General features: G+C 37.1%; 1 protein-coding gene across 2 annotated transcripts in view; it reads right to left on the bottom strand.

The window, feature by feature from the left end:
- Positions 1-1712: 1712 nt before the first annotated feature.
- SEPTIN10 (septin 10) overlaps positions 1713-17780 on the bottom strand; it is a 58896-nt gene continuing 42828 nt past the window's right edge. For both annotated transcript variants that reach the window (XM_033125467.1, XM_033125468.1), the window contains 3 exons: positions 8809-8941; positions 3608-3795; positions 1713-1789 (listed from right to left, as the gene is read on the bottom strand). In XM_033125467.1, coding sequence (XP_032981358.1) covers positions 1774-1789; positions 3608-3795; positions 8809-8941 — 337 coding nt within the window. In that variant the 3' untranslated portion in view covers positions 1713-1773. The remainder of the gene's footprint in view (positions 1790-3607; positions 3796-8808; positions 8942-17780) is intronic.

Raw genomic sequence — 17780 nt, forward strand, 5'->3', positions numbered from 1 at the left:
CCACCTTCCAGAACTTGGGCATGACTGATCCTGAGAAGAAAGTTCAGAACTTTTTCTGTGATACTTATAACCTCCTTTCTAAAATTTTAAAAGGTTGAGACATTTGTGAATTTCAAATGTCAAAAATGGAATGTAAAGCATTTGTTCAGGCAAACTGTGCTATGAAATGAAAGGTTTTATTTGCAATATATGCAACTTCATGAAAAAAAACACTATTCAGAATATGACATAGGCTAAGTTAGACATTTTGTTGTATGAAAAATACTGGTAATATACCTGTCTTAAAATAATTCAAACATGTAATTAAATGCACTAATTTTGATAAAAATGTTTCTTAGGATTGACTGTTTGTAAAAAGAAAAGTTAAGCGTTTTTTGTTTCTTTACTTGTCTTGTTCCTTTGTTGCTTTCAGTTTTATATCCCACATATCAGTGAAGTCATATGGTTCTTGACTTCTTCTGTCTGACTTATTTCTCTTAGCTTAATAATCTCAAGATCCATCCATGTTGTCCCAAATGGCACTATTTCATCTTTTCTTATGGCAGACAATAGTTCAGTGGTTACCAGAGGGTAAGGGAGGAAGGGTGATAGTAGAAGAGGGTAAAGGGGGGTCAAATATATGGTGATGGAAGAACTGACTCTGGGTGGTGAGCAGAGTATCACAATGTGATACTATAGATGATGTGTTACAGAACTGTATACTTGAAACCTAGGTAATTTTACTAACCACTGTTACCCCAATAGATTTTAATTACAAAAAAGAAAAGAAAAATTAAAGTAATTTAAACATGTTTTAGTAAATATATGTAGATTTATTAGTCAAGAGTACATGTCAGCTTCATTTAGAATATTTAGGTACAAAAAAATGAAAAATTATATACCTATGACTTAAGAAAAAGTTAATTGTTCTGAGAATATTACTAAGGCACTGCATTCAAATATCCCTTGAGATATGAATTATCTAAATTTTAATATCTTTAATATTTAGATGTTCAATTATTTTAAGAAATATTTTTAATAAGATGATTAAAATTCTATTGTTTTCTCCCCAGAAGACAGAGTTCTAAGTAACAAGTATGTAATACACCCTAATGAAAATACTGTGATTAACACCCAGGTTCAAAGGTATTTAACACTAGGAAACGGATTTATATACCTGGATGTTTTTACTTTTAAACATATTTTGTTTCCTCATAATAATACATCAACCACAATAAGGCATACTAAAGCATGGAAGGCCATCATGTTATATAAAATTCGATACAAAAGCTCAGGATCATGTTACCAACTGGATAATTATATCAAAAGTTAAAAAGTTCTATAAAACTATTGAGAGGTCAGTTTCAGGTACATAATACATTTTTAAACATAGTCCCCAAATTTTTCTTTTTGTATGCACCATAAAAAGGTTCATCTTGGAATATAAAGGCAATCAGCCATAGTATGAATGAGTTCTGTATTTTCAGTGGCACTGACACTGCTCTGTGGTATAACGCTGCGCAAAGTGACAGTAAGTGGGCAGCAGGCGAAACGATCTAGAGTCATCACAAATCAACAGCTTAAGAACTTCTAACAACAGTGAATATATAAGTGCTATCATCCACTCTGGCTTATACTTAAAAGTATTTTTCCATACATGGCAGTAACTGTGCCCGTTTGCCAGATACAGAATAAGTGATACAGCAAATAAAAACAGCAAGAAAATCACAGCATACTTCTAACATTTTAATAACTCTTGCTTGTGATGACCTTCTGTGACCTGGAACCTTTGTTTTACATAAAATTGGAGCTGGAAAGAGAAAAAAAAAACAAAAAACCCTTTTGAATGGTACAATAAAAAAACCATATAGTAAATAAAAATTACTAGAATCATTAGTTTTACAAAGCTTTTCTAGAAAGAAGAAATATACAGCTAATATACTGTAGGGTATCTAGCTACAGAACTTTGGCAAAGGAAAACACAAAAAACCCCGTCAAACTCTGTTTCTTTTCTTTTTTTTTTTAAAAAAAAAAAACCTCTATTTTCTTGAGGATGAATTCTGAGCTCTCAAAAAAGTATGGGCTTGGCCCTAATTTTGTAAACAACAGCACATACCAATGGTTCTCGACAGGAGCAGGGTGCCAATTTCTACAAGGTAAATGTAAATTATCTTTCATATATGAAATACAATGGGGGAATCTAATTTTAGTAACATTGCATTAAGGTGAAAAGAGGGTAAAAGGTCCCTTAGCTTTATAATTCAAAACATATTGAAAAGCAGTAATACATTATAGTTTATCTTTTGAAATTCAATGCTTGAATAAAAAATAGCTATTATAAATCGTACTCATTCTTCTAATAAGTAATTACATGCCCAATATGTACCGGGCACTGTTCTCAGCCCTGGGGATGGATACATCCATGAACAAAACACAGATCCATACCCTTGTAGAGCTTATATTAAAAGATCATTGAACTTTTAATATAAACTCTTTCTTTCTTCCCCCCCAAACTATAAAATCCACAGGTCACTTAAATACACCAAAACCTTGTGGATTTACTTCTCCATAGTTCAAAAATGGACCAACGTTATGTTGTCCTAACTATTTTGAAATTGAGTTACAATATTCTGAAAATGCTAGGTTTGAAATAAGACGTGGTGATAAAATTAAACTGAAAGTGCTGCTCTGTGAGGAACCTGAGGACTGGATGCTGCTAAAGCAGAGACAGTTGGAGTCAACTGAGGCAGAAACCCGCCAAGGAGCATTCTCAACAGAACAAATCAGTGGAGAATTTCAAGAACAGTCAAATAGGCAAACTGACAAGGACATTTTAAGTGGGAGAAAGAAAATGAAGGACACAAAGTATGAAAAAGGAAAAAATAAAACTTATTTCTAAAACTTTGGTAACTTCGATTTAACACATACCCCAAACCTACAAGCCTTGGGATTATCATCCAAATGCTACTCATGGCCGCCCCGTTTTATGGGGCCCTCTCTACCTTCCTCTGCATCTTTACGTCCAGCACTGGTTTCACAAGCTCTGACATCAAAGCACAGGAGTTCGAATCGACAGCCTGGTTCCCTTATTAAAATAAAAATTCTCACAAAATCATTATCAGTAGAATTTGTTAAAAAAATAAAAAATAAAAAAAGTGAACCTAAGAATTAGTTCTTTTTATCAAGTATTATTTTACATCTGTGATTCCATAACAAACTGTATAGCTTCCATTAGACATGAAATTAAACATAACTAATGGTAGGTCAGTAGTTACTAGAGGTGTAATGGAGCCGCAGGCTTAGCTATGAGGAGCAACCCATTTGTTTCCCCAGGTAACTGACCCTTTTTACACAGTGATGTATTTTTTTGTTTGTTTGTTTATCCACTCATCTCGCCAAATATTTACGGAGCACCTAATATGTGCCAGGTGCTATTCTAGATGCTAGGGTAACAGCAGTGACCAGAAGGACAAAGTCTCTGCTCTGCAGGAGCTGACATTTCAGTCTCAGGAGGCAGACAGGGAATACAGAGAATGGTGAGAAGCACTATGAAGATGAGATAGGGTGATCAGACAGAAAGTGAGGCGGGCCATGGCTACCGGGGACAGGGTGGCTAGGGGTGGCTTACTTCTTACGGTCCTTGTCTTTCTTTAGGTGGCCGCCCGCTGCCATGTATGCTTGGTTCATGTGTATCTCAGAGGTAGCTTTCTTTTTAGAAAAAGAGATTATTTCTTCTTCCAAAAGTCTTCTCTTTTCTTCCAGCTTCATTCTCTCTTCGTGGTGAACTCTTTTAAGGTGCTCAAATTTGGCCTGTAGCTGTGAAACAAAGGTGCAATACTCACTAATGACACAGAATGGCAGCAAATGCACAGGAAGGTTCTCTGGCTCAGAAAATGCAACTCCGAACGCTAACCTCCACAGCCAAACACACAATCTTCTTGGGGTCCCCAAAGTCCGTGCTTTCAGAAAAAATTTACACTGGGAATTGCCTTTAATTTTCAATAAGGTCCCATGCAAAAAGTGCATGAGAAAAATGTAGTAAAAAACCACAACCTCATGAACAGACCTCAGTCTTTAAAACACTTGACCCTTTTTTGGAGTTTTTATTTTCTTGCTGTACAGTTTCTCCACAAAGCCTCTTCAAGTAGTTTCTAAAATCCATGCTCAATAAAAGTGGGAGACACAAATTACAAAAGCAAGTTATCAAAAAGAGAAAATAAAAAATGCTATTTTCCAAATAAAGTTATCATTTGTAGTAAACAGCTGTTGAAAGTTATACTGGTAAAGCTATTTGGAAAGCAAGTGTCAACTGTCAATTTAAATCAAAAACCTTAAAAATACATTTTTCCACAGTCACTGATCTTCTTGAAATTTAAACTGAATCAAGAAATCCTATATTCAGAGAAAGTTTTATATATAAATATTCACTGTAGTAGAATTTACACTATAATGGAAAAAAATAGCTTTTGGCTAATAATGTAAAAAAAATACATTTGTGCTAAATATACTCAATGCGGCCATTAAAATGACTTTTGTAACATTACAACATGAGATTTCACTGACTTAATTGTTGGTTATCTGAAAAAAAAAAAATCTAGAGACTTGAGTGGACGCCATATGAATCAGCCGTGTGCCATGCCTGCCACAAAAACAAGTATAGGATCTAAATCTACTAGATCAAAAAAGGTAAGATTTTTTTTTTCTTGATCCTCTGGTCTGCTTAGATAATCTTTAGTATTTTCTGTTCTGGGCAGCAACCTAGCATTCATACAAAAAGCAGAACTTGATTTCTAGAAAAGATGGCATATAATACCGTGTTTCCCCGAAAATAAGACTGAGCTGGACCATCAGCTCTAATGCGTCTTTTGGAGCAAAAATTAATATAAGACCTGGTCTTATTTTACTATAAGACCGGGTCTATAATATAATATAATAGAATAGAATAGAATAGAAGTATAACATAACATAACATAATATGTAATATGAGATCAGGTCTTGTATTAATTTTGCTCCAAAAGACACATTAGAGCTGATGGTCTGCTAGGTCTTATTTTTGGGGAAACACAGTAGTTGAGGAAACCATTAAAAATCAGAGGCTAAGGGTAGAAAATTAAGAGAGCTAAACTCCAACCTAGTAAAAATTAAATATTCAAAATATGTTATAGTGTGTAGTGAGCCAGTAAACCTGATAGAAGTATTTAAAAAGAGACAGAACAAGGTTGAAACAGATTAAGTAAGGCCATTCTACCTTAAATCCTTTTATTCCTGAGGATGTCATTTCAGAGAAGCATTAGTTCCTTAGTATTTTCTTATTTAAGATATAAAAGTGGTGTGTGTGTGGAAGAACTCATCTAGCTGTCACTCAAAGCAGTGGTATAAATAGTCTATAGCTCTCTGAGCATGTGTGCATCCCCTATAAATTTGGGAGAGGAGTGATGTGGCTGGTAAAACTTGGACAGGGAAGATGAAGGGGCAGATTTACATTATGTTAATACAGATATACCAGGGGTGCCAAAAAAGTGTATAAACATTTTAAGCGATGTTATCTATGCTCAAGCAGTAGTTCGCCATAATCAGAAGTTTCCGGACGCTTTGAGCACCTCTTGTAATTGCAGAAGTCAAGCATGACTTGCATTCATCTTCTGTTATTGGTATATATTTAGTATTACAATTAATACAGTTTTTTCCTTTCTTAAAATGTGTATACATTTTTTTGGCACCCTCTGTATATCTGATTACTTAAATGCATATTTTATACATGAAGCATTCACTTGTGGTTCCATTATTCACTGCAATAGGCATTTCATTCAAACATCTTTTCAAATACTAATCAGAAAAGCTAGAAACAGGAGACCTGTGCTGTTGACAACTACTCACCTATGCTCCTAAGACTGTTACCACCAATAAGGTACACTGCTGTATCTTCTGTAAATACTACTTCTCAGGAATACATTGTGTTGTTCAGTGATGCTTTAAAATGTATCCATTTTTAGAAATGAATGCTAGAGACAACATTCCTCCCTTAGTGAACTAGCAAATATCTTTAATGATATTTGCTTGACCGCCTGGAAGGCGGGCTGTCTGTGTTCACTGAGAAGTTACCTTGCGTCACGGCTCTCAGCTCCACCTATGTGCAAACCTCTCCTTCCTGCTCTGTTACAAGGCTCTTGTACTGTCATGTTCAGGATTATAATGTAGCTGTATTTTTTACTAAAAATCATCTGGAGTACTTTTAGAAATGGAGAGGCATTAATATTAAATGAAAAATTAGTGAAGAAATATACTTATAAAATGGGGAAGGAGTAATGATTTAATGATGTGTATGTGCTTTTAGGGGTAAATATAAACTGTGCTTTTTCTTGTAGTGGGGTAGGGGAATGGGAACTCTGAGTGTCATACATATAATGCCTCATTAGTACATCTAGAATGATGTTAATAAAGATGTAGAAAAGATAACAAACAGTATTTTGAGATATTTGTTCTGTGCATTTACGTATTTTAGTTATCTAATGTTCACAGCATTTTCAGCTAACTATATAATAAAATCCAGATTCTTACGCAAGATAAATTAAGAGGAATTTGTTTTACAACAATATTGGCAAGGATATTTTAAATAACAAGGTCCTCTAATACAGAAATAATGTTTTGGGTTACCCAAATTATCTTTTTATTAGTGACTGCCAGTATCTTGCCGATATAACTAACTTTAAAATGTCAGCAGCCAAGTACTGGGTGACCAAATGTTCCGGTTTTCGCAGAAGAAACCCGGTGTACACCCACCTGCTGTCCCACTGTAATTATTAATAAGCCTCCTTTACCCTCTGAAACCGTCCTAAAACCAGCAATAAATTATACTGTCGTCCTTAGTCCTTCAGTTGACGATTCTGGTCTCATGGAATGATGATTACTGACTAGATTTCCTTTTTCAGTAGACTGACCCTGATTTTTTAATACTCTAAAGTATTAAGGATACTGCCTTTACAGCATGAAAACTGGTCATGGGGGTACCGTGTAATAGTTATGAAACAGGCCAGTAATCTACTGCTTGTAAAGGTATATAATTAAAAGTTTAGAACTCCTGTGACAACTTTGGTTGTTGGCGCCTTAGATTTAAATTAACTTCTTCATTAGTTTAATACATACTCTTAACACAAAAAAGCACTTGAATCACAAAAATAAAAATCTATAAAGCAGCTATTGACAAACAGTATTTCTCTTTTTCTTTCAACCATTTGGTCACCCTGAAGTTTTAATTTCCTTTTAAATAATACATATTTAAGCAAAATATTTTTATGTGGGGTTTTAAAAATTAAAACTAATCTATAAACCACTTCTACATCTTCCCTCCTCACTGGAGAAACTAAGAATCATGATATGAGAGATAAACACTTGAAAGAGTTTTACTCTACTACCATCTTAAAGATCAATCTACTAATTGTTAGAAAAATCAGCATCCTAATTTCCTACTCATCACAACTCCTTCCTCAATATTTGTATAAAAAGTAACTCCAAATAGGGACTATCCTCGAATAAAAGAGACTGAAGAAAGAGAACACCCAAATGCAATATGAGACCTGTGATTTACTTCTGATTAAAAAATAAAACCAAAAAATCACCAAACAAAAATAAATAATAGACAGTCTTGAAATAACTGGAGAAATCTGAATATGGACTGGAGATTAGGAGATTATGGCATTCCTGTTAATTTTCTTAGGTGTAATATTGCTACTATAGTTATGGAGGAAAATACCCAAAGCTTCAGAGATACACACTGACAGGCCTAGACGTAGTCTCATGACATCTACAACCAGTTTTCAGGTGACCAGGGAAACACACACACACACACACACACACTCACACACACAAAATAAAGAAGGGAAAACGTTCATTGCTAAATCTAGGTGTAGGGAGGGACACAGGCATTCTGTACTGTCACTTTCCTGTTATTTGAACCTTTTCAAAATAAAAGATCAAAATTCATTATAAATAAGGTACATTAGAGTTTTAATTTTATAAAACCACTTACTGTAGGATTCATTTAAAATCAAGTGATGTAAGTATACTTGAAACAATAAATTTGTAAAATTAAATTACTTTACAAATGACACTTCAGGAACTCTTATGTTATCAAACTCATTTGTATTAACATTTGTCTTCTCCTAGAAATTCCTTCTGTAGCTCCTCCTTTTTGACCCGTCTCTTAAGTATGGCTATTAAAAGTAACCATTACAGTTAGGTAATTACAGTACAGGTACATTACAGTACAGGTCTATAGAAAATAGCTTAACATAAATAAAACAAAAATTGTTGCTTGAAGAACGAGAAGCAAACAAAACCATGGGAACTTACTGCTGATTTTTTTTTTTGTGGCAAGTCTATATCCAAAGGTCATCTAGACCATGTAACTCATCCAAAAAGCCTGCATTCAAACTCAAAAAGCTACTTAACAACTTTCATAGTTACCCATTTCGTGGCAAAACACAATCCCAATAACTCTCAAAAACTCTCAAAAAAGGCTTTATCATGCCAGAGCTAAAATATTTCTGGCTCATGGTTAAGATATTTAAAACAATTCTTAGTAAACCAGTCCATTACAAGTCCTTGGAACACAATTTCAATGGAAAACCATTTACTCATAAGGGCCAAAGTTTTTATTTGATTTCAGATTGTGATATTTTAAAGTCTGTATCCAAAGATTGTGTTAAAATAGATACTTGTTAAAGAGTAACAAGCAGTCTCCAAAAGCACCTCAACTAAATTCTCAAGATAGATCCCCCAAATTAATAGGATACCAAAAATATACAAATCCCATCACACCAGTGTACTTGCCTCTCTCTCTGCTTCTTTCAGTGTGGCTTCTTTCTCCTTTACTCGCTGCACAAACATCTGTTTCATTTCTTCTTCCTTCCTCTGACGTTCACCATAAAATTCGTGTCGTTTGGCTTCATAGGTCTCCTGAAGACTAAAAATTTATTTGTGGTACTCTTATGTTAAAAAGATAATGTAACAAACTTGTAAAAACTCAAAACATCTCAGGTTAAGCCTCATAACTACAACAATATGTACCAATGTCCTCTCACACAGCAACTCGAAACATGAGATTTCCTATAGTGTGAGACATAATAGAGCACTAGAATTTTGGAAACTCTGCTTTATTAAGTCCTTCACAATAAGTACTCTCATTTTACGCCAAAGGAATTCCTCTTTCAATCCTCGTTAATTGGCATCTATGTGTCTAGAAAACTTGAAGTCCTGAAGTGATCTTTGACTCTTCCCTCACCCTCATCTCCGTATCTGATCACCAAGGTCTGTGAATTCAGCCTGTGACCGTGAAACATTTAAATCCAGTCTTCTTTGGTTTCTACAGCTATCCTGTTATAGCCTAACTTGATCTCTGTGATTTTCTGTCTTCACTATTACAATCATCTCCTAACTGACCACTGGGCTTTTCGTTTCTCTTTCTTTCACTTTGTTCTTGCCACTCTTAAGATTTTCCAACCAAACTACAGAGCTCACTACCTTTGTTCTCTGCACCAGTTTGTTATCTACAGAATAAGGTCCCACCTCCTTTAAACAGCTTTTTAAAAAACTTCACAGTATGGCCTTTCCAGATTCATTTCTTACCAAATCCAAACCCTGTAAGGTTCCACCCATACCAACCTATTCACTATTCCTAAAACATGCCATGCACTTCTGCTTTAGTTTGTTGTATCTCCTGCTTCCAGTGCCACTGCCCGCTTCCCAACCCCCCCCCCCTTCTACCCAGCTAATCCTCTCTTCCTCAAGGCCAAATTCGAATGCAACTTCCTCTATAAAGCCTTCTCCATCCTCTCAGCTGGAAGCAATTGTCCTTCTAGGCACTTCCATGGCACTTTGTTTATACCTCCTCCTTGGCATTTATAGCCTACCTGCTTCTCTTCTAATAGAGCATCATCTTTGTAACCCAACTCTTAAGCAGAGCTCTCTAGACATTTCAGTTTCTTCATCAATGTTCATTTAATCACAGAAATTGTCAGGACGTAGAACCGAATTTAACCATGCACAGCAAGGACTGTCCTATTTAAAATGTGATGAATTAAGAAATTTTACTAATTTTAGATGTTGTGACTGGAGAAATAAATCTTTTAAGTACAGAATTCTTTAAGTTCAAGGAAAACTAGAGTGAGACAGTTGCACAGTAGCTATTACGGCTGCTAGTGAGTGTGTGGTACACATAGTACGTATTCTGAGGAAGAGATCCTAAACGTCTTTAAACGCAAAGCTGACAGGGGCACAAAATGCCCTAGGTGATCACACAAAGGCCTCAATCTCAAGGAGGCATTTTTACTTTGTACCAGCGTTTTTGCTTTTTTCTTCTATTTTCTGTATTTGTTTTGGTTTTATTTTAAAGAAGCCTCTAACTCTTTCACCATTTTCAGAAACCTCACTACACTTTGCTGGTCCTACACGGGCTGATAATCTTTAATGACAAACTTGGTTTCAATAACCACATCAAATGTACTTTTTTTAAAGTTCTCAATCTATTTATACAAGCACTTGAGTTGCTTAGGAGGAAAATAAATCTACTCAGCAAAAAGACCTAACATTTGTTGAATAGCTGCTTCCAGCAAGGTAATTTTCCAGACTCCTTTCACTATCTAATTTCCATAGCAACTGTTAATGATCTAGGAATATTTCTCTGGCGGCAGTTTCTGGATGTGAGCCGGGATCGCGTCTCCTGAGACCCAAGAATGGAAACACGGACCCAGGAGAGGCAAAGAGTTTTAAAAAGAGGTAATGTTAAGGTCCGGAATTGTCCCCCTCAGACAGACAGAGAACCCGCACAATAATGCAAGTCACACAGCGAGGTTTATTTCCAGCCGGCTGGGGCAGTAGTTTATTGAAAACAAAGGGTCAGAGCTCCCGAGCGGGGAGCCCCGTGACTGAGGGAAAAGCTCTTACTTTTATACCTTCCCTCGTCGGCTTGGGGCAGGGGGCTGGAGCCTTCTAATGGAATTCACCTATCAGGTTTGTCCTGTTTGCTCCTCCTGAAGGGATTAACGAACCAACCCATCCCTGTCTATCAGATCTGCTCCTTTGTCCGGCCAGAAGGGATTTGAGATAATTTATTAACCTCAAGGCGAGTTCTCATATCTTTGTCCTGGAGTGAAGGAGACATTCCAGAACCTGGAATTTCAGGATATGGCTGCTTTTTGTTTATTCCGCCAGGGACCTCCCTGTCTACCTAGCAACATACTAATAACTAACCTGTCTCATTAAGACCGGATTGTAATGGTAGCACTAAATTTTCTATTTTTGAGATTTGGCCCTCTGGTATAATTCACATTAATAAGTGTAGTTTAGCTTGGGACTTTTTGAAAGCTTTTTTTCCTTTTTAGCTTCTTAATGATTCTGCTTGCTGTACATTTACTATGCAGACAAGTTTCAATGTTTCTATTTATTTAGCCCAGTGCTAGCCCTGTGACTTGGGAGAGGTTTTGCATCTGTATGTGATCCATTCTCTTGGCTCCAACTGAAATCTATATAATATATGCAAAGGTTGCAGTAACCAGCTTTACTGCACCTTCCCCCACCCCAACTACAGGAAAAGATAAAACTTGAGACCAAACAAAGTGACAACTCAGTAGTTTGCAGTAGTTTCTAGCAGACTCTGCCCAGCCGACTCTCCTCTTACTTTAATAAATCTTCTGTATGTCTGACTTGTGAATTCTTTCACGGCCCGCAAGTGAGCAGACACAACAGCAACCGTGAAAAACAAGCACTAATATTCTTTTTACAGGCAAGAAAACAAAAACTCAGAGAGGTAAGGTAATCTGCCCAAAGTACCATAGTTGGTAAGGTCAAAGCTGGGCTTTGAACCAGATCAGACCTGTTCCAAAGCCATAGTCCTAAGGACCACAGATAAGACTACCTGAAGTGATGTCTCAGCAAAAGATCAAAAAGTGATGTAGTGTTCCTGCACATTTTCTATCATACCACACTGCTTTCTAGCTTTGACAATGCAAATTTATAAAGCCAACTGCAAGTAAAGAGCCTGCACTATCTTTCAAAAGATGGTAAAGAAACTCTTACATCTGAAAGGAAACGGTTTATATAGTGTTGTAAAATTAATGCAACCATTGTTCTATCATGGGTTTATTTATTAAACAAAAATGAAAAAGTTTTCATGCTATACTGCTCCCATTTCTAGTATAAAAGTAGCTTGCTGTCATGAATATTTAATGTAACATAACTAGAGTTGCAAATATCACTGATTTAAAGCAAAATTGAAAATCGAAAGGAAAAAAAATTCTCAGATGCTCATTTTTATCAAGAAAGCCACTCCAGTCCCTTCACTTTATTTATGTTTTTCCATTTCTACTGTAGACTACATGCTTATGAGATAGAAAATTATAAACAGTCAGGAAAATGGCCACCGTGGAGGAGAATTAAGACAGAGGCCATTAACAAAGCCAGAGGAAGTAACTTGAATGGCTGAATAACAGATTCAGGATGCTGGACTCACAAAAATAATCCAGAATAATTGGCTCAGGTGTAGGGTGGGGTGGGGGGTGGGAGGGGAAGGGCATCCGGCTTGTAACAAAGCAGCTAAAAAGCCCGCGAAAGCCCAGGTACAGGGGAAGGGCCAATCAGCTTGTAGTTAACAATTTCAAACTGCAGAGAACATAGGCAGTCTGAAGAGATAAGGTACTAGCCCCTTGACAATTACAGGTGTCAATCAAGTGGTCCCACACCTGGAGTGTAACAGCCCATCCCAGATAAAACCCACAGGCTCCTGTGAGCCGTGCCTTTTTGAGCCTTGCTTTTGCTTGGGGCCGGGGGAGGGGGAGGGAGGGTTCCAAACCCTGTGGAGTGTACTTTTTCTCCTAATAATGCCACCTTTGAGCCTTTGGGCCTTTGCCCCTTTTTTGCCTTGCCTTGGGGCCCGCTCCAAACTCTTTGGAGTATACTGTCCCTTTTAATAATGGCCCTTGAGCCACTGCTTTCTGCCTAGACCCGCTTCTGTTTCTTTGAAGTGTACTTTTTCTTCTAATAAACTGCTCTTTCACTACTTTACCACGGTATTTTGTTCAATTCTTTGCTCGAGATGCCAAGAACCTGGACACTGCATCAAGGTGGGCCCATCCTCCAGTAACGTAGCTGCTAAGCTTCCCAGTGTTCCTCCCTGAGGCCCAGGTATGGGAGCCAAGCCCAGACTTTTCACCGAGAAGGGCCCCTCTCAGGTAACACTTAGAAGTTAACTATTTCTTGAGAGTTCCAAAGACACAGAATTTTATGACAAAATTATGCCAAACACTTAAGCAACACTAAAATACTAGAAAAATCTTCCATTCAAAACTACAAGTTGCACAACACTTCAAGGACAGTGACTTTCTACTCAAATGTTAAAGGTGACTGATGGGAACAAAACTGGGGCCTCCCCTACGCTGACATCTAGTGCCCCATCGTCCTTGCTTGTCCTCTGCAAGCAACCTATAGCCACTGCTTTCTACCCATCCTGTAACCTGGACTACATGGAAGAAATCTCCCGTTTCAATTTTTCCATTCTTTATCTGATCAGTAAGCAGATGCTCCCCAAACTGATGAAATGCTCAAAAACATGGATGTTCTGACCAACCTTTGGCTCTGACTGCCCACCACCTGCCTATCTCCTCTTGGTCTCATTGCTCTGATCACTTTTTGGAGTGCTAACCTCCTCCATGGTGTACAACCGGTGGGGCAGTTCATCAGGTTCATACCCACCCCTACCCAAGACATGGGTACATGTCCTAAGCGGGGCCTGCTGTACACTTCTTCCTGGGCTCTGAGCAGAGAACAAAAAGGCTAAAAATGAATGGTTTCAGTTTATTTACTCCACTCTCAGCATTAGAATGAAAGTGGTTTCTACTTGTTCTAAACTTTCCCTTTGAATCTCTAAGTCTTGGCCTATGCAGTCTTCCAACGATTGCTCTTTTTGTTTTGGATGGTGTGGTTTTCATTATTTTCAAAGACCTGTAAAGGAAGCAACTGGACTGTATTACTTTGCTGTACTTCAGATCCTCAACTTGAACAAAGCTGACCTCTCCTTTTTTCTTGAAATCCCCTTCATTTGGCTTCTAAGACATGACGCTGTTGATTGTCCTCTTTCCTCTACCCAAGCCTTCTCTTCTGTCTGCTTCTCTAGCTGACAAATATTCGAGGGATTCAAGGCTGTTTTCAAGGTAACATTCTTTCCAGATGTACATCTCTCTCCAGGCAATCTTATCCATCCTCATATATTCCATTAACCATCCTGTGACCCTTAAGTTTATTCCTTTGGCCCAGCACCCTGCTCTGAGTTCCAGATAAATATCCAAAGTGTCTATTTGACATTGTCACTTGGATGTTGCAGAGGAAAACTCAAAGTCAACAGGTCATGCCAATCACTGCTGCCCCACAAAAAAGCTAGTCTTCCCCAGAAATACCTATCTTGATGAATGGTACAAACATCTACCTAGCCAATGAAACCATAAATCCAGGAGATTAGAAATCTTCCTTTAGCATCTTCTGGCACCTCCTGCTTCTTGATCTTATTATAGCCAAACAATCACTAAGTTCGTTCAGTTTTCTAGATATCTCTCAAACATGACCTGTTATATTTTCATTGCTATTACTTCAGTCCCAGCGACACTCTCTTAACTGGTCTCTCCTAAGCATCTTTGCACAACCCTTTAATGCCTTTACATAACAGCTAAGAGTGATTTTTAAATTGTAAATGTGGTATCACTCCTTCAATGGCTTTCCCTTTACCTTAGGAGGATGACTAAAATCATCACTAGGGCTTCCATGGTTTGACTCCTGCTTACGTGTTCTCTCCATCTTATGCCACTCCCACTGACTCCTCTCCAACTGCACTGATATTCCTCCAGAGTCTTAAAGATGTCATTCTTTTTCTGCCATCAGATCTTTGCATATATCTTGCTCTGTTATCCCCATGTAATTAAAGCTCAAAACAGTAATTGACTCAAAGAAGTCTCCCTAATTTTTCAGAGATATCAGGATACCCTGCCCCCTTTATACACTGTCTCTCCTTTAGTGCACATTTCACAACTGTAATTTAATGTGCAATTAGTTGTTTGATCCTTTCCCTCCCCTACAAGAATGTAAACTACATGACAGCCAGAGCTACACGATCGTATTCATTATTATATGCCCAGCACTTAGTCCAGAGCCTTGTAAATAGTAGACACTTTTAAAATGCTCATGATTTCACACAGTATTATTCACTATTGACTCCCAAATTATCTCAGCCTTAACTTCTCCCAAGCTTCAGACTCATTTATGTAATAATCTCTCATAATTATGTAATAATTATGTAATCAAACTCTTCAACTGAACATTTAATAAGGAACTTAAATTTAACATGTATAAAACCTCTCAATTACCAACCATAACCCCTAAAACATACCCGTTCCCCAATCTTGGTCATATCAATAAACATCACCACCATTCACCCAGTTTCTCAGGTCAAAAACAGTGACTGGAGTCATCCTCGATTCCTCTCTTTCTTTTACATCCTATATCCAACCATCAATGAGTCCTATTCATTTGACTTTCAAATTACATACCCGAAGTATGCTTTACTTCTACCCTGTTTCCCTGAAAATGAGCCCTAGACAGACCATCAGCTCTAATGCGTCTTTTGAAGCAAAAATTAATATAAGACCTGGTGTTATTTTAATATAATACAAGATCTGATTAATAGAATGTAATATAATATAACATAATACCAGGTCTTATATTAATTTTTGCTCCAAAAGACGCATTAGAGCTGATGGTCCAGCTAGGTCTTATTTTCGGGGAAACACAGTATCACTACCATGTACCAATATTTGCATCATAGTGGTACAAGAAGAGAGAGAGCAAGGAATTGAAAGCTTATTTGAAGAAATGATGGAAAACTTCCCTAACCTGGTGACGGTAATAGACATATTAAGTCCAGGAAGCAGACAGCCCCAAACAAGATGTACCAAAACAGGCCCACACCAAGACACATCATAATTAAAATGCCAAAGGTTAAAGATAAAGAAAGAAAAATCTTAAAAGCAGCAAGAGAAAAGCAGTTAGTCACCAATAAGGGAGCTCCCATAAGACTGTCAGCTGATTTCTCAACAGAAACTTTGCAGGCCAGAAGAGATTGGCAGGAAATATTCAAAGTGATAAAAACAAAGGACCTACAACCAAGATTACTCTACCCAGCAAGGCTATCATTTAGAATCGAAGGACAGATAAAGCACTTCCTAGACAAGAAAAAGCTAAAGGAGTTCATCACCACCAAACCAGTATTACAACAAATGTTAAAGGGACTTCTTTAAGAAATAGAAACAAATAAAATAAAAAATATGAATAATAAAATGGCAGTAATTACATATCTATTGACAATTACTTTAAATGTAAATGAATTAAACGCACCAATCAAAAGACATAGGCTGGCTGAATAGATAAGAAAACAAGACCTAGGGGCGGCCGGATGGCTTGGTTGGTTGGCGTGCAAGCTCTGAACTACAGGGTTGCCGGTTCAATTCCCACATGGGCTAGTGAGCTGCTCCCTCCACAACTAGATTGAAGACAACAAGCTGCTGCTGAGCTTCCGTAGGGGTGGCTGGATGGCTCAGTTGGTTAGAGCATGAGCTCTTAACAAGGTTAGCGGTTCAACTCCCGCCTGGAATGGTGGGCTGTGCCCCTTGCCACTAAAATTGAAAACGGTGACTGGACTCGGAGCTGAGCTGTGCACTCCACAACTAGTTTGAAGGACAACGACTTGGAGCTGAGGGCCCTGGAGAAACATACTGTTTCCCAACAAAATCTTTAAAAAAAAAACAAGACCCATACATATGCTGCCTACACGAGACCCATTTCAGATAGAAAAACAAACACAGACTGGAAGTAAAGGCATGGAAAAAGATATTTCATGTAAATGGAAATGAAAAAAAAAAGCGGAGGTAGCAAACTTATATGACACAAAATAGACTTTAAAACAAAGGCTATAACGAGACAAAGAAGGACTCAACAATTCCACTCTGGATATCTATCTGAAGAAATCCAAAACACTAATTCAAAAAAGATATATGCACCCCTATGTTCACTGCAGTGCTAGTTACAATAGCCAAGATATGGAAACAACCAAAATGCTCATCAATAGATGACTGGATAAGGAAATTTTGGTACATATATACAATGGAATATTACTCAGCCATAAAAAAGAATGAAGACTTGCCACTTGTGACAAAGTGGATGGACCTAGACAGTATTATGCTAAGTGAAATAAGTCAGAGAAAGACAATATGATTTCACTTATATGTGGAATCTAAGAACAAAATAAATGAACAAACAAAACAGACACAAACTCATTGAAACAGAATATTTTGATGGTCACCAGATGGGAGAGGTGTTGGGGGGATAGGTGTAAAAGGGAAAGGGATTAAAATGTGTCAACTACCAGTTACATAAACAGTCACGGAGATGTAAAGTACAGCATAAGGAATACAGTTAATAATATTGTAATAACTATGTATGGCATCAGATGGGCACTAGACTTATTGGGGCGATCACTTAGTAAATTATATAAATGTCTAATCACTATGCTGTACACCTGAAAGTAATATATTATTGTGTGTTAACTGTAATTGAAAAATAAAAAGAAATTAAAAAAAGAAATAAAATACAAAGTATTGTAATTTTTAAAAAAGGATTGATGAGGTTTAAGGTAAATCTACTGCTGAATCATGCTTTTGGATATTTCTGTGAAAGGATCCTATTTTCCTAAGAATCTACCTTTTTGT

This window comes from Rhinolophus ferrumequinum, chromosome 13 (assembly GCF_004115265.2).
Source record: "Rhinolophus ferrumequinum isolate MPI-CBG mRhiFer1 chromosome 13, mRhiFer1_v1.p, whole genome shotgun sequence".
Taxonomy (NCBI): Eukaryota; Metazoa; Chordata; class Mammalia; order Chiroptera; family Rhinolophidae; genus Rhinolophus; species Rhinolophus ferrumequinum.